General features: G+C 44.9%; 1 protein-coding gene across 1 annotated transcript in view; it reads right to left on the minus strand.

Annotated features, from left to right (window-relative positions):
* LOC143766163 (cartilage oligomeric matrix protein-like) overlaps positions 1-18688 on the minus strand; it is an 883353-nt gene that overhangs the window by 771989 nt on the left and 92676 nt on the right. Inside the window, exon 2 of the mRNA XM_077253630.1 lies at positions 12571-12656. Coding sequence (XP_077109745.1) covers positions 12571-12656 — 86 coding nt within the window. The remainder of the gene's footprint in view (positions 1-12570; positions 12657-18688) is intronic.

Here is an 18688-nt window from a genome sequence, read left to right on the forward strand (position 1 = left end):
TTGATTCATTCAGACCAGCAGGCGTGGGGAACCCCACCATAACATCCTTAAGGGCTTCAGAAAGACCCTTTCTGAAAATTGCTGCCAGGGCACACTCATTCCACTGAGTAAGCACAGACCACTTTCTGAACTTCTGGCAATATACCTCCGCTTCATCCTGACCCTGACACAAAGCCAGCAAAATTTTCTCTGCCTGATCCACAGAATTCGGTTCATCATAAAGCAAACCCAGCACCAGAAAAAACGCATCTACATTACGCAATGCAGGATCTCCTGGCGCCAGGGCGAATGCCCAGTCTTGAGGGTCGCCACGCAACAAAGAAATAATGATTCTCACTTGCTGAATAGGGTCACCAGAAGAGCGGGGTTTCAGAGCAAGAAACAGTTGACAATTGTTTTTGAAATTCTGAAATTTAGATCTATCCCCAGAAAACAAATCAGGAATTGGAATTCTAGGCTCCAACATAGGATTCTGAACTACATAATCTTGAATGTTTTGTACCCTTGCAGCGAGTTGATCTACACTAGAGGACAAACCTTGAATGTCCATATCCACACCTAAGTTCTGAACCACCCAGAGTTTAAGGGGAAAAGAAAGGCAAAACACACTGCAGAGAAAAAAAAAATGGTCTCAGAACTTCTCTTTTCCCTCTATTGAGATGCATTAACACTTTGTGGGCCAGCTGTACTGTTATGGACCTGGTGGTTAGGTGCACCAGGAATGACCTGATAGTTAAACACGGAATCAGGACGAGCTCTGGGGAAATGGGAACTCTGCTGACCGCAAACCCTACTCCTATCAATACAACTAGAAACAGCCGTGGAGCGTGCCTGACTCTGCCTAGACGCCTCTTCACAGCCTAAGAGCTAACTACCCCTAAAGAAAGGAAACAAAGCCTTACTTGCCTCAGAGAAATTTCCCCAAAGGTAAAAGCAGCCCCCCCACAAGTATTGACTGTGAGATAAGAGGAAATCACAAACACAGGATGAAATAGGTTTTAGCAAAGAGAGGCCAGTCTAACTAAACAGATTGAGGATAGAAAAGGGATCTTTGCGGTCAACACAAAAAGCTACAAAAACCACGCAGAGTGTGCAAAAAATACCCCCGCACCGACTCACGATGTGGTGGTGCCACTCAGCACCCCCAGAGCTTACAGCTAGCCAGGTAGTTTCATGATAGCAAGCTGGACTAGAACTTAGCAAGAAAAACCATACAGGTCCTTCTCAAAAAATTAGCATATAGTGTTAAATGTCATTATTTACCATAATGTAATGATTACAATTAAACTTTCATATATTATAGATTCATTATCCACCAACTGAAATTTGTCAGGTCTTTTATTGTTTTAATACTGATGATTTTGGCATACAACTCCTGATAACCCAAAAAACCTGTCTCAATAAATTAGCATATCAAGAAAAGGTCCTCTAAATGACCTATTACCCTAATCTTCTGAATCAACTAATTAACTCTAAACACATGCAAAAGATACCTGAGGCTTTTAAAAACTCCCTGCCTGGTTCATTACTCAAAACCCCCATCATGGGTAAGACTAGCGACCTGACAGATGTCAAGAAGGCCATCATTGACACCCTCAAGCAAGAGGGTAAGACCCAGAAAGAAATTTCTCAACAAATAGGCTGTTCCCAGAGTGCTGTATCAAGGCACCTCAATGGTAAGTCTGTTGGAAGGAAACAATGTGGCAGAAAACGCTGTACAACGAGAAGAGGTGACCGGACCCTGAGGAAGATTGTGGAGAAGGACCGATTCCAGACCTTGGGGAACCTGAGGAAGCAGTGGACTGAGTCTGGTGTGGAAACATCCAGAGCCACCGTGCACAGGCGTGTGCAGGAAATGGGCTACAGGTGCCGCATTCCCCAGGTAAAGCCACTTTTGAACCATAAACAGCGGCAGAAGCGCCTGACCTGGGCTACAGAGAAGCAGCACTGGACTGTTGCTAACTGGTCCCAAGTACTTTTTTCTGATGAAAGCAAATTTTGCATGTCATTCGGAAATCAAGGTGCCAGAGTCTGGAGGAAGACTGGGGAGAAGGAAATGCCAAAATGCCTGAAGTCCAGTGTCAAGTACCCACAGTCAGTGATGGTGTGGGGTGCCATGTCAGCTGCTGGTGTTGGTCCACTGTGTTTCATCAAGGGCAGGGTCAATGCAGCTAGCTATCAGGAGATTTTGGAGCACTTCATGCTTCCCTCGGCTGAAATGCTTTATGGAGATGAAGATTTCATTTTTCAGCACGACCTGGCACCTGCTCACAGTGCCAAAACCACTGGTAAATGGTTTACTGACCATGGTATTACTGTGCTCAATTGGCCTGCCAACTCTCCTGACCTGAACCCCATAGAGAATCTGTGGGATATTGTGAAGAGAAAGTTGAGAGACGCAAGACCCAACACTCTGGATGAGCTTAAGGCCGCTATTGAAGCATCCTGGGCCTCCATAAGATCTCAGCAGTGTCACAGGCTGATTGCCTCCATGCCACGCCGCATTGAAGCAGTCATTTCTGCCAAAGGATTCCCGACCAAGTATTGAGTGCATAACTGAACATTATTATTTGATGGTTTTTTTGTTTGGTATTAAAAAACACTTTTATTTGATTGGACGGGTGAAATATGCTAATTTATTGAGACAGGTTTTTTGGGTTATCAGGAGTTGTATGCCAAAATCATCAGTATTAAAACAATAAAAGACCTGACAAATTTCAGTTGGTGGATAATGAATCTATAATATATGAAAGTTTAATTGTAATCATTACATTATGGTAAATAATGAAATTTAACACTATATGCTAATTTTTTGAGAAGGACCTGTATGTAACAAATGAACAGGCAGGAACTTAGCTTGTGCTGGAGTAGACAGGTCCTCAGAAAGATCCAGGAGAGATCTGAACCAGTACTAGAACATTGACAGCTGGCATGGAGTAACGATCTGAGTGGAGTTAAATAGAGAATCAGCCTAGCCCCAAACGAGGGCAGCTGGAGAAGGAATCTCAGAACCAGCAGCTCCACTCACAGCCACCAGAGGGAGTCCACGGACAGAACTCACCGAAGTACCATTCATGACCACAGGAGGGAGTTCGAGAACGGAATTCACAACAGCACTGTATATGAAGGTTAATAAACAGCATACCATCACAAATACATGGCAAAATCCCTCACAAGATAAGAATATATATATATATATATGGTGGACACCTATATCTTTACCCTCACTGCAACAGACTCACCCAACTCAATTGCAAAAACAGTGAGCAGCTGACAAAATGCGAGCTCCCAAAAAAAATCCTTATGGCCCAAAACCAGGACCCAATCAAGAAAGGAGATTGAATGAAAAATCATAAAGAGTAGGTAGAAATAGGTGGTTAGGTCCAAACGATTGTAGAGGGGATACCCATGAGGTATATTTACCTAAGAGGTACCCATGGAAAATATTATCATGAAACCGTCATAACACCAAAATGCTCAGCACCCATGGAGTCAGGTAAGGCAGTAAAACCCGATGCGTGTCGCCACTCATGGTGGCTTGGTCAGGGGTGATCACTGCTTGTGTCCAGTATCCGTTATATGCAAAATAATTAGGCTACAAAATATGGTGCAGCTGTGCTGCTTACCTGGAAGTCGTAAAGCTCGCCATGCCGGAAGTATCCATATGGAGTTTATCAGTGATGTACAAGGCGGAGCCTTTGAAAATCGCATACAGCATGTGCGCTGGTAACCTGGAAACACATCAGCCACATTGCCAGAGCAGGGTTGCTAAGATAACACAAACAAGGAGTATCACGCAAGCGCTGATGCACCTGACGTCGAACATACTTCCGCCCAGTCACCGGAGCTGCATTGCTGTGGCGACATGGATACAGCGCATGTGTTACAGTAATCAGCCCATCAATAAACTCACCATTACAGCGCAAGCTGCAGAGTCAACACATTGATATTATAAAGAAAAGATTTTCAATAAATTTAACATTGCGCCTGTATTAATGCCCATGTAAACTTCAACCTGTCCACATTGTTGAAAAAATATCCCTAAAGAATATTGCATGCGCTAACCCCAATATGGATACGACACAAAAAATAAGACTTGAAAAGAAGACAAATAACCTGTATGCTGTTATCCCTGATACCCATATTTGCCTGGCATAGTTCTAAAAGTTAAATGGCCGAAAGGTCATAACTACATATTGTTGGTACTTAAATTATTAGCATTATAAACCAGAGTAAATAAATCAAAGGGTGTACCCAGCCTCGATAACCCAGTGGCCAAATGAGCCAATGAGGTCTTTCAAAAGCACCACTCGTCCCAGAAAAAACAAGCTCTCACATGGCCATATTGACAGAAAAATAAAAAAGTTATGGCTCTGGGAAGAAGGGGAGCAAAAAACGAAAAACCTAAAAAAGCTGGGATCATGAAGGGGTTTAGGAGGTGGAGGAGGCAGAAACAGTGGATGAACTGTTAGATACAGAGGTTTGTCCTGCAAGTCTTGGGGATTCAAAGACTTGTGGAACAGTCCCTTGACCGCCTGCCCTCAAAGCCACCAGAGTCACACAGTGACCAATTAGCAAAATGTAACTCCTCTGCCCATGTTTGCTCTTTCAGGTGTCAGTGGTGAAATGCACCGTGGGCAGACATAGATTTTTTCAGAGAACAGGAGATGTCAGAGACATGTTGGTGTAGCACAGGCATAGCTTTCTTTGAGAAGTAATGGCGACTGGGCAACTGGTACTGGGGGACTGCCATGGCCATCAACTTTCAAAAACCATCTGTAGCCACCAGGTGGAAAGACAGCATTTCCATGGCCAATAGATTGGAGATGGTGGAGTTGAAGCTCTTAGCTTTCCCATGTGTAGGGGGAAACATTTTACGTGACCACAACTGCGGGACCAAAATCTGGCTACAGTGCTGAGAGGGGGTGGAGTATGGAGAACAGGACAAACTGCTGGACTGTTAGTGAGGTGCAGGTGGAGGTGTTATGGTGGATTGTGAAAGATATGTTGTACTAGGTGACACAGAAGCAGCAGTCATGTCTACTTCCGTAACAGCTGACCAGCTCTCACTCACCCCAACTGTGGTGGGTAAACAATTGTAGTTTCTGTAGCTGGAGACCTGTATTTGAACACTTGGAATAGTGACGGAGGAGGAATAAGCAGCATATGGGGTTGATGGGATGGCTGGTGGTGGGCGAGGCCCACTAGTCTGCATTTTAACGCAGTGAGATTCCCACACTAAGACAAGTTGATCGCGCATGTGCTGGTTCATGCATGTTGCACGTTGTCAAATGATTGCAATTTTTGCCTCTACTGAATTTTTTTTTGCAAATTTGACAGATAACATATGTTGGATCATTCTTTGCGGTCTCAAAAAAACACCCAGGTCATGCATCCCTTGCCATTTCTGTGAACTGCACACTCACGACCGATGCTGGCTACAGGCAGAGTTGAGGCTGAGGATGCAATGCTTGTCATGATTGCCTCACTTTGTGTCTATGTGAGAAGCCGCAATGTTACCTCCTCATCTTCCTGCATCTCCTCTGCTGAGCTACTCAGCTGCATACCTCTGGGTTCACACCAAGTGGGATCTACAACCTTATCATCATCCTCCCTGTTCTCATACTCCTCACCCTGAGAGTCACCCTCCTCCTCTTCCTTCCCTGACACCACAGTACAGTCTGTGTGCACCCCTGGTATCTCAGTCTCATCAGGATCACCTCCACCCCTAGTGGTTACCATCTGGTGACAAGGGTCTGGATTCTGCTGGGACCCAACATTGCCTGGCTCCGAATCCAACATGAAAAAACTTTGGACATCGGTGCAGATTCTTTCCTCCTCTGGATTCTGTGATTCTTCAGAGCATATCTCTGTTGCCCATGAAATACAGTGTGTGAACAGCTTTTCAGAATGGCCCATCTGAGGTTCCCCACAGTCAGTTGGGCATCTCGGAATTTTTGACATGGGGAAAACTAGAGTAATTGGGGTGCCACCTCTGAGGATTGTACTGTGTGTGATGTTATGTTGGAGGAAGAGGAAGAGAGGACACTTGATGCAGCGCTCGCCATCCACTCAAGCACTGTGCTTTCTGAGCCTCATCTACAGGGCATACCGCTATGTGGCTGCCAAAGAAAGGGAGCTGAGTAGGGCAGCCGGTAACAGATTTTGTAAGTGGTCTTTGGATATGACGAGATGGTGTTTGTTCAGTTGAGCTTTCATTCACATTAACACCTAAACCACATACACGTCGAATGCCAAGCCTGTTCCCCCTTCCACCATGACCAGACTTTTTCCCACTCATGTTTTAAGTAGCCTTCCAAAATTGGAGCCTGCTGTTTCACAACCTTAGGCCCACAGCTGTCTGTCACCTGTCACTAAATGAACAATCACTATTTATTTTTTTAGATAGTGTGCCTAACACTATTATGCCTAACTTTCAAGTGGAAATCTGGCCTTCTGATTTGGATTTGCCACAGAAACACAGTTTTAGCACAAATGATTTGGAGTAGCTAATTGGGCCTCGTGGCTGCACCACTATAGTAGGCTTAACGTTTTTTAGTTGGAAATCTGGCTTTATGATTTGCCACTGAAATACAGTATTAGCACAAACGATTTGGAGTAGCTAATAGGGCTTCCAGAGACTGCCACGCAATTTTTGCACAATCTATTTCAATGCTGGAAGATCAATTTCACACAGGATAAGTTCACTTTCAGCACTAGCACAGGAGCGACCTCTCTGAACTTTGACACTGAGCAAATGGCACTAGCAAAACGATGTCTGATTTTTATATGGCCAGGGACATGTGACTTCAGCAACCAATCACAGAAGACTTTGTGTCATGATGTTGTGGATGGTTTCTGTGCCCTGATTGGTTGTGGGAATTAACACAAAGTTAAGGGAAGAACAAAAAAATGGTCCATTTATGTATAAATACGTTCACATGTTCATTGTGCTGACCAAGGGCAGTTGCCAGAAATGGGTGAGAAGATTTTAATGTGTTACCTGAACTAGTTTGTGCTTTTAAGGAATTTCAATAAAGACATTTTCCTTTTATCTACTTCCATTTGAATATGTCGCACTTCTCAAATTTTGTCTGTCCTCACGCAGGTCTCCATCCCCACTTGTTTACCCTCTACAGTGGGGGGAAATATTGCTCAGAACATCTCAGGAACCTCCAAACATTGCAAGTCTCCAGATCTCCATGCTCCCAAATAGGGTTTGACCAGGCCAGGGCTTGTCCAGGGCTTGTCCAGACAGAGACCATAAATGCTATCTTGGTCTGGTCCAATTGAAAAAAGATGAGTGTGGAGTATGAAATTGATCTGATATTGATTGATGAAGCATGGCTCTATTTGGGGTGTCCACCGTAGCAAAACAAAAGTGGAAGCTGGAGCTTTGGAGTCCCACCAGAAACTGGATCATTAGATGGTTCCCTTACAGAGGCGCACTGTCCAGAGTAGGGTTGAGTAGGCATGCTAGATAGAAGCGGAAGTCAGGGTGGACATTGTGGCGGACAGACACTGCAGCTGGGTTGCTAGCACATTCACCTGGCTCACATCGCAAACCTGATTTCTCCAGCGATGCTCTAGGTGTGCTGAACGCTTATGGAGGAAAACATGCACACCAGAAGACTTCATACACTTCAAATTTATGTTAAGGACCTATAACTCTGCCCTTCACCTCGCCAAACAGACCTACTTCACCACCCTGATCTCCTCACTAGCCAACAACCCCAAGAAACTTTTTGACACCTCTCACTCCCTCCTCAGGCCAAAAGCACAAGCCCCTATCACAGATATTTGTGCTGATGACCTGGCCTCCCACTTTATAGAGAAAATAGATAACATCCGTCAGGAAATCCACTCCCAGCCACCAAGTGCAGTGAATCCCATCCCTCCCTGCATTTCTCCTGGCTCACTCTCCACATTCGATCCCATCACAGAAGAAGGAGTCTCCTCTCCTTTTCTCGTCCGACTACATGCACTACTGACCCAATTCCCTCACACCTCCTCCAGTCTCTCTCTCCAGTCATCACAACTCACCTAACTACAATCTTTAATCTCTCCCTCTCCTATGGCATTTTCCCCTCCTCCTTCAAACACTCTATCATTACTCCATTACTACCCACCCTCGACCCATCCTGCACTAACAACTACAGACCAGTCTCCAATCTCCCCTTCATCTCTAAACTCTAGGAGCACCTGATATACTCCCGCCTTACCCGTTACCTCTCCACTCACTCCCTCCTAGACCCTTCACAGTTCGGTTTCCGCCCCCTACATTCAACAGAAACTGCACTCATCAAAGTGACCAATGACCTTCTGACAGCAAAATGTAACGGTGACCACTCTCTGCTCATTCTTCTCGACCTTTCTGCAGCTTTCGACACTGTTGACCACCCTCTCCTACTCTCTAGGCTCCAGTCACTAGGCATTAAGGACACTGCTCTCTCCTGGTTCTCCTCCTATCTTTCTGACCGCTCCTTCAGTGTTCTGTTCTCTGGCTCCACTTCGTCTCCTCTTCCTCTCACTGTCGGGGGAAACTTCAGGGCTCAGTCCTTGGCCCCCTTCTCTTCTCTCTCTACATGGCCCCAATTGGACAGACCATCAGCAGATTTGGCTTTCAGTACCATCTTTATGCTGATGACACACAACTATATACATCATCCCCTGACCTTACCTCCGCTGTACTACAGAATGCCACTGACTGTCTGCAGTCTCCAACATCATGTCTGCTCTCTATCTGAAACTCAACCTCTCCAAAACTGAACTTCTTCTGCTCCTGCCATCTACTAACCTCCCTAAATCTGACATTTCCCTCTCCGTGGGTGGCACCAAAATAACACCGTGGCAGCTGGCGCGCTGTCTGGGTGTTATGTTTGACTTGGATCTCTCCTTCACATCCCACATACAATCTCTTGCTCGCTCATGCCGCTTACACCTAAAGAACATCTCTAGATTCCGCCCTTTTCTCACCATGGAAACAACAAAAACCCTCAATGTCGCCCTGATCCACTCCCGCCTGGACTACTGTAACGCACTATTAATTGGCCTCCCCCTCACTCGACTTTCCCCTTTCCAGTCTATCCTTAATGCAGCAGCCAGGGTCGTCCATCTGGCTAATCATTACTCGGACGCGTCCGCTCTTCGCCAGTTGTTACACTGGCTGCCCATTCATTACAGGATACAATTCAAAGTACTTGGTCTCACCCACAAAGCTCTCCACAGTGCGGCAAGCCCTTACATCTCCTCCCTCATTTCTGTCTATCGGCCTAACCGACTGCTGCGGTCTGCAAATGACTTTCGACTAACCTCTGCACTAATCCGTACATCCCACTCCCAACTCCAAGACTTCTCCTATGCTGCGCCAATCCTCTGGAATGCTCTACCCCAAGATATTAGGACCATCCACAAATTGCATAGTTTTATGCGCTCGCTCAAAACACATTTGTTCAGAGCGGCCTACCACGTTCACTAATCAAAGTCATTTTATGTTTGTGTGTGTAGCCCATTCACTATCCCCATCCATTCTCCACCCCCTGAAGATGGCTGGACCATCATTGTAAATACATCATTGTAAATACACACCTGTACTTTGTATCTCTCCCACCTCATGGTAGATTGTAAGCTCTCATGAGCAGGGTCGTCTTATTGTGCTTTAATTATTGTATTGTTAACGTTGTTACTTATGACTGTTGTGTTTGAAACTGTTAAACAGTAAAGCATTGCGGAATATGTTGGCGCTATATAAATAAAGATTATTATTATTATTATTATTATTATTATTATTATTATTAATGGCCTGCATAGGCTGGTCCTAAGGCTCATGCTGAGAGCAGACCTCCTTGTACAGTACTTGTACACTTGACTTGAAATCCCTGGGTACAGATATATCAGTGGGGTCCAAGGTCCGAATGTAATTTCATGCTAGTGGGAGTGGACACACTGCACCGTAGGCTGGGCTTACCATGAAGAGGCATGGCAAAGTGTCTACCAGCTCTTTATTAGAGCCTCTGATGGTGACGATAGGTTGGGCTGCCAGGAAAACCCCAGCTACCACCCCAGGGCAGTCCCTGGGACTGCAGCCGCTGAACAGATAGTCAGTGGCATGGGTACAAGTATAGAAGGGTAAACCAAAGACATGGTCAGACAATCCGAGGTCAAGGCAGGCAGCATATGTTTTACAAAAGTAGCAGTGTCCAGGATCAGAAAGGTTAAATAGGATGGGTAAACAAGCCGGATCGGTAACAGGAGACAGAATATGGAGGAATGCATAAACAAGGTGCTAGCAGGCTAGACACCAATGTTCCAATCTAATAAATTACAGATTGCTACATCTACATGACTACATTACCAGAACTACATCAGTACATGACAACATCACCAGAACCAGCGTCAGAACATGAGTACATTGATAGCACCACCAACAGTACATGACTATAGCACCAAAACCATCATCAGTATATGAGTACACCACCAAAACCACCATGACTACAGCACCATAAAAATTGTTAGCACATGAATACATTACCAGAATCACAGTCAGCAAATGAATACACCACCAGAACCACTGTCAGCACATAAATATGTCATCATAACCATTGTCAGTATATGAATACAGTATCAAAACAAGGAATAGTGCAGTGATAAGCAAAAGGGTAACAATGTTTTGAACTTTTGATTTTCAGGATCCATATCGCACCATGCACTACTGTTTTAAAGGTGAGACTACCATCATTTTTTATACAATCATCTTGCCATTCTCATACACAAATTTGACTTGCAACTATTTAGCATATGATTACTTATTCATTCTTGTAAAGTGACTGCATTGTACTGTACTTTGGCTTTCAACACTGCCTGAATCTTTACAGTCATTGCATATCGTAGAAATTTGAAATCACTACACTGCGAGCAGAAATATTAGGCAAGTTGTTTTTTGGATCACATGATACTTTTTATACATGTTGTCCTACTCCAAGCTGTTCAGGCTTGAGAGCCAACTACCAATTAAGTAAATCAGGTGATGTTCATCTCTGTAATGAGGAGGGGTGTTGTCTACTGACATCAATACCCTATATAAGGTGTGCTTAATTATTAAGCAACTTTCTTTCCTTTGGCAAAATAGGTCAGAAGAGAGATTTGACGGGCTCTGAAAAGTCCAAAATTGTGAGATGTCTTGCAGAGGGATGAAGCAGTGTTGAAATTGCCAAACTTTTGAAGCGTGATCACCGAACAGTCAAGCGTTTCATGGCAAATAGCCAACAGGGTCGAAAGAAGCGTGTTGGGCAAAAAAGGCGCAAAATAACTGCCCATGAATTGAGGAAAATTAAGCGTGAAGCTGCCAAGATGCCATTTGCCACCAGTTTTGCCATATTTCAGAGCTGAAACGTTACTGGAGTAACAAAAAGCACAATGTGTGCGATACTCAGGGACATGGCGAAGGTAAGGAAGGCTGAAAAATGACCACCTTTGAACAAGAAACATAATATAAAACGTCAAGACTGGGCCGAGAAATGTCTTAAGACTGACTTTTCAAAGATTTTATGGACTGATGAAATGAGAGTGACTCTTGGTGGGCCAGAAGGATGGGCCAGAGGCTGGATCAGTAAAGGGCAGAGAGCTCCACTCCGACTCAGACGCCAGCAATTTGGAGGTGAGGTACTGGCATGGGCTGGTATCATCAAAGATGAACTTGTGGGCCCTTTTCAGCTTGAGGATGGAGTGAAGCTCAACTCCCAGACCTACTGCCAGTTTCTGGAAGACAACTTCTTCAAGCAGAGGTACAGGAAGAAGTTGGTATCGTTCAATAAAAACATGATTTTCATGCAGGACAATGCTCCATCACATGCCTCCAACTACTCCACAGGGTGGCTGGCTAGTAAAGGTCTCGAAGAAAAAATAATGACATGATCCCCTTGCTCTCCTGATCTGAACCCCATAGAGAACCTGTGGTCCCTCATAAAATGTGAGATCTACAGGGAGGGAAAACAGTACACCTCTCGGAACAGTGTCTGGGAGGCTGTGGTGGCTGCTGCATGCAATGTTGATTGTAAACAGATCAAGCAACTGACAGAATCTATGGATGTAAGGCTGTTGAGTGTCATCATAAAGAAAGGTGGCTATATTGGTCACTAATTTTTTTTTGTTCTGTTTTTGCATGTCAGAAATGTTTATTTCTAAATTTTGTGCAGTTATATTGGTTCACCTGGTGAAAATACACAAGTGAGATGGGATAATATTTGGTTTTTATTAAGTTGCCTAATAATTCTGCACAGTGAGAGTTACCTGCACAAACAGAAATCCTCCTAAGATAGCCAAATCTAAAAAAAAAACCACTCCAACTTCCAAAAAAATTAAGCTTTGATATTTATGAGTCTTTGGGGTTGATTGAGAACATAGTTGTTGATCAATAATAAAAATAATCCTCTAAAATACAACTTGCCTAATAATTCTGCACGCAGTGTATGTTTGGTAGGTGATATCCTTTTAATCTTAACAATAATATTGGAAAAATGTTTAAGAACATTACATCTATAACATCATGACACTGCATTAATTAGAAATCACCTGTTGTTTCAGTATATCTCGAACCTCCTTTAAGACAACGTTGGTTTCTTTATTTTCTGCTAGCATTTGTGGTGCAACATCCATACCTAAAAACATAAATGTATAATTATGTATCAATATTTTAGTATGAAATTCAGATGCAGTTTCAAATCACATACAATGTGATTGAATATTTAACTTCCATTAAAGGGATCTTGTCACCAGTTTGATGACATAGCAGTTAAAAATATCACCTTATTCAGTGTCTGCTATGCATTCCCTAAATCCTTATTTAACCCTCTGACTCCCCTTGTATACTCCCGAAAAACCTTTTTCATTTCTCCCTCGCTGTCTGATAATCTTCTCAGTCCGGTCCGATGGGCGTGGTTTCAGGCCTCTATATCATTCCCATCGGCTGTTACTCGCCGTCCAACTTCATGGATGATGCCTTTTGCGCCGCGCGATATCTCGCTCCTGCTCAGAGATATTGCGTTTCACACATGCGCAGTATGCTTTGCCCAACTGCAGGCCAAGCCAAAAAACAGAAGTGCACATGCAATGGCAAACGTACTTCCGGTACATGAGCCGGAAATACGTGTGTCGGCGCATGGCACTTCTGTTTCTCGGCTTCGCCCGCAGTTGGGCAAAGCATACTGCGTAGGTGCAAAACGCAATATTTCTGAGGAGGCGCGAGATATCACACGGCGCAAGAAGCATCATCCATCAAGTAGGACGGCGAGCAACAGCCGATGGGAGTGAAGTAGAGGCCGTAAACCACGCCCATCAAACCAGACTGAGAAGATTACCAGACAGCGCGGGAGAAATTAAAAGGTTTTTTGGGAGTATACAAGGGGAGTCAGAGGGTTAAATAAGGATTTAGGAATGTATAGTAGGTGCTGAATAAGGTGATATTTTTAGCTACTGCACCATGTTCCAAATTATTATGCAAATTACATTTTTCTCGGATTTTCCTAAATGGTTGGTGCAAATGACAGTCAGTCTAATAAAAGTCATCACCCGTTAGAGTATACATCGAATTTTATTGAAGAAACCTCCCAATAATAACAGTATGATCTCCATAATGAATAAAAACTGAAAATGCACTGTTCCAAATTATAAGGCACAGTAGAATTTCTAAACATTTGATATGGTATGCCTTTCAGCTAACCCCAGCTTTACCCCACCCATGTTATTTATGACATTGTTTACTCTGGCTTGATTGTATGCATCTGGTCCACTCTTAATTCTCTGACCATGATGAGCAGATACCACTCCTCTCTGCTTCACACCTGACTGCACTTAGTTGTACTTATATTGTATAGCTCAAGTCTGCATAGACTTCAGTCTGCAGTTTGATTCCTATAAGTGTGTCCTAGAAGTGTGAAGATGACAGTAGAATTAAAACCTGAATTGAACCTGAAGGGAACTGAAGGTAACTGGCCAGTCACTGTAAACAATGTTTCTGTTTATTTTCACTCTCACCCCAATAATCCTTCACTTTATGCTACCTCCCCTAATCCCTACACCAAGTAAGGAACTGTTTATCTCTGCTTCAATCCTCCCCATCCATCTCACCTCCTCCTCAGAACACCTCCTCTTCAGAACTGGTCCTTAACATACAATCCTCTGTCGCCAAGCACAGACAGAAACCTCATGCCCTCTCCTGCTCCCACCTGCTAACACTTTCTCTGCTCCTTCTCACTGCTGGTGATATCTCTCCAAATCCTGGTCCTCCTCACCACATTCCCACAGTCATTTCTACTTCCCATCCATGCTCTATCACAAACTTCCGTAACCTCTCTAACCTTATACCCATTCACCCAGCCCCCGCTTCCCCAGTCCCACTAACAGGAGCTCTGTGGAACGCTCACTCTGTCTGCAACAAGCTTTCCTACATCCATGATCTTTTTGTTACTACCAAACTTTCCTTCCTCGCCATCACCGAAACCTGGCTCACCCCTTCTGATACAGCCTCCCCTGCTGCACTCTCTTACGGTGGCTTCCACCTTTCTCACACACCTCGCCCCAGCAGCAAACATGGTGGAGGAGTTGGTTTTCTCCTGTCAGATAACTGCTCCTTCACCCCAATCCCACTGCCACCCTCTGTCACCCTCCCTTCCTTTGAGGTGCACTCTGTGCGCATCTACTCCCCCTCCAACCTCCAACTGGCTGTCATTTACTGCCCCCCAGGGCCAGCCACCACCTTCTTTGACCACTTCACCACCTGGCTACTTCATTTCCTTTCCGCGGACATCCCCACTATCATCATGGGCGACTTCAACATCCCCATTGACACTTCCCTCTCAGCTGCCAGTAAACTTATATCTCTCACTTCCTCCTTCGGAATCACTCAATGGTCTTCTACAGCCACCCACAAAGATGGTAACACACTGGACCTCATCTTCACCCGCCTCTGCTCCCTATCTAACCTCTCTAACTCACCTCTTCCTCTCTCTGACCACAACCTTCTCACATTCTCATCTCTCTCCACTCCATGTCTACAATCCCCACCCCACAAACTTTCACACCCTTGCAGAAATCTTAAACATCTTGACCTACATTCATTCTCTGAATCCCTCCTCCCTCTCATAGACATAAGTTCCATACACAATGCGGATGATGCTGCCACTCTATATAACACCACAATAGCTGTAGCTTTGGAATCTGCTGCCCCACTTGCACATACCAAAGCTCGCAAAACCAACAGACAGCCCTGGCACACCAGCCTGACCAAAGAACTGAGGCGAGCTTCCAGGGCTGCTGAGCGCAGATGGAAAAGATGCCACTCCAACGAACACTTCATCGCATTCAAACAGTCCCTCACTACTTTCAAGACCACACTCGCCACTGCTAAACAAACCTACTTCTCATCTCTCATATCCTCCCTGTCTCACAACCCTAAACAGTTATTCAACACATTCAATTCTCTCCTCCGTCCCCCAGCACCTCCTCCCTCCCCACTTATCTCAGCTGAAGACTTTGCCTCATTTTTCAAGCAGAAGATTGATAACATCAGAGACAGTTTTGGTCAACAACCCCCAGAGCCCTTCCTCCCGACTTCCCAGCCCTCCACCTCCAAAACCAACTTCTCCGCCATTACAGATGATCGACTCTCCACTCTACTCTCAAGATCGCATCTCACCACCTGTGCACTTGACCATCCAACTTCATCCAAAACCTCACCACAGTCTTCATCCCAACCCTAACCCATCTTTTCAACCTATCACTAACAACTGGTGTTTTCCCCTCAAGCTTTAAACTTGCCTCCATCACACCTATCCTCAAAAAGCCTTCTGTTGACCCATCCTCTGTATCTAACTATCGCCCTATATCACTTCTCCCCTATGCCTCCAAATTACAGGAACAACACGTCTACCTTGAACTGTCCTCCCATCTCTCTTCTTGCTCCCTCTTTCACCGCTTACAGTCTGGCTTCCGGTCACACCATTCCACTGAAACTGCCCTAAGGTCACCAATGACCTCTTAACCGCCAAGCGCAAGCGACACTACTCTGTCCTCCTCCTCCTCGACCTGTCGGCTGCCTTTGACACAGTCGACCATTCCCTATTATTACAGACCCTCTCATCCCTTGGTATCACAGACTTGGCCCAATCCTGGATCTCATCATACCTAACAGACCGGACATTCAGCGTCTCCCACTCACACACCACCTCCTCACCTCGCCCCCTATCTGTCGGAGTCCCACAAGGTTCAGTCCTAGGGCCCCTGCTCTTCTCCATTTACACCTTTGGCCTGGGACAGCTCATAGAATCTCATGGCTTTCAGTATCACCTCTATGCAGATGACACACAGATCTACATCTCTGGACCAGATATCACCTCCCTACTAACCAGAATCCCTCAATGTCTATCCGCTATTTCATCCTTCTTCTCTGCTAGATTTCTGAAACTTAACATGAACAAAACAGAATTCATCATCTTTCCCCCCATCTCACACGACCCCTCCAACGAACCTATCCATTACAGTAAATGGCTGCACACTCTCCCCAGTCCCACAAGCTCGCTGCCTCGGGGTAATCCTTGACGCTGATCTCTCCTTCAAACCACATATCCAAGCCCTTTCCACTTCCTGCCGACTTCAACTCAAAAATATTTCACGAATCCGTACATTCCTCAACCAAGAATCTGCAAAAACCCTAGTCCATGCCCTCATCATCTCTCGCCTTGATTACTGCAACCTCCTGCTCTGTGGCCTCCCCTCTAACACTCTCACACCCCTCCAATCTATTCTAAACTCTGCTGCCTGACTAATCCACCTGTCCCCCCACTATTTCCCGGCCTCTCCCCTCTGTCAATCCCTTCACTGGCTCCCCATTGCCCAGAGACTCCAGTACAAAATCCTAACCATGACGTACAAAGCCATCCACAACCTGTCTTGTCCATACATTTGTGACCTCATCTCCCGGTACTTACCTACACTCAACCTCCGATCCTCACAAGATCTCCTTCTCTACTTCCCTCTTATCTCCTCTTCCCACAATCGTATACAAGATTTCTCTCGAGTATCATCCCTACTCTGGAACCCTCTACCACAACACATCAGACTCTCGCCTACCATCGAAACCTTCAAAAAGAGCCTGAAGACCCACCTCTTCTGACAAGCCTACAACCTGCAGTAACCACCGATCGACCAAACCGCTGCATGACCAGCTCTATCCTCGCCTACTGTATTTTCACCCATCCCTTGTAGATTGTGAGCCTTCACGGGCAGGGTCCTCTCTCCTCCTGTACCAGTTATGACTTGTATTGTTTAAGATTATTGTACTTGTTTTTATTATGTATACCCTTCCTTACATGTAAAGTGCCATGGAATGGCGCTATAACAATAAATAATAATAATAATAATAATAATAATAATAATGTTTTAAAGAACTGAAAATGCTCAATTGTGGAATTTGCAGCATTAGGACGTCACATTCACTGAACAAAAAAAGCTATTTAACTCCAAAACAAACAGGCCAAGTTACATGTTAACATAGGAACTCTTCTTTGATATCACCTTCCCAATTCTTGAATCCATTGAACTTGTGAGTTTTTGGAGAGTTTCTGCTTGTATTTATTTGAATGAAGTCAGAATAGCCTCCCAGAGCTGTTGTTTTTATGTGAACTGCCTCCCACCCTCATAGATCTTTTGCTTGATGATACTCCAAAGGTTCTCTATAGGGTTGAGGTCAGGGGAAGATGGTGGCCACACCATGAGTTTCTCTCCTTTTATACCCATAGCAGCCAATGACTCAGAGGCAGGTGTGGACTGGGGCTGAAATTCAGTCCTGGCATTTGAAATCACACAGGCCCAAGTTGTCCCTGTCCCCATGAACCAGATGGGATATATCACTAATGTTACCCTGGTTGGAGGAAAGGAAGATTTTCTACAAGATCAATATGTCTAATGATACCTGTGGGCTACTGGGGTAAGTGACGGAGTCAGTGACTATGTGCTCCATCACAACTGTTACCAATATGGTTATCTTGAGAAAGCCGATTCTGTTAACAACGTAGCAGACAAAGCAGCCCATGACCAGACAGGCCCTTCTGGCATTTGCCAGAATTGCCAGATGGCCAGTCTGACCCTGCTCAGAGGTATTCTTTGCAGCATGAGATGGTGCATTGTCATGCATGAAGATGATTTTGCTCCTGAAGGCACATTTCTGCTTTTTAGACCATGGAAGAAAGTTGTCAGTCAGAAACTCTATTTACTTTGCAGAGGTCATTTTCACACCTTCAGGAAACTTAAAGGGCCCTACCAGCTGTTTCCCCATGATTCCAGCCCAAAACATTACTCCTCCACCTCCTTGCTGATGTCACTGCTTTGTTGGGACATGGTGGCCATCCACCAACCATCCACTACTCGATCCATCTAGACCATCCAGGGTTGCTCGACACTCATCAGTAAACAAGACTGTTTGAAAATTAGTCTTCATGTGGGCACACTGCAACCGTTTCTGCTTGTGAACACCGTTTAGGGGTGGCCGAATAGTAGGTTTATGCACCATAGCAAGCCTTTGAAGGATCCTACACCTTGAGGTTCGAGGGACTCCAGAGGCACCAGCAGCTTCAAATAACTGTTTGCTGCTTTGTAATGGTATTTTGGCAGCTGCTCTCTTAATCCAATGCATTTG

The sequence above is a fragment of the Ranitomeya variabilis genome, chromosome 1 (assembly GCF_051348905.1).
Source record: "Ranitomeya variabilis isolate aRanVar5 chromosome 1, aRanVar5.hap1, whole genome shotgun sequence".
Classification (NCBI taxonomy): Eukaryota; Metazoa; Chordata; class Amphibia; order Anura; family Dendrobatidae; genus Ranitomeya; species Ranitomeya variabilis.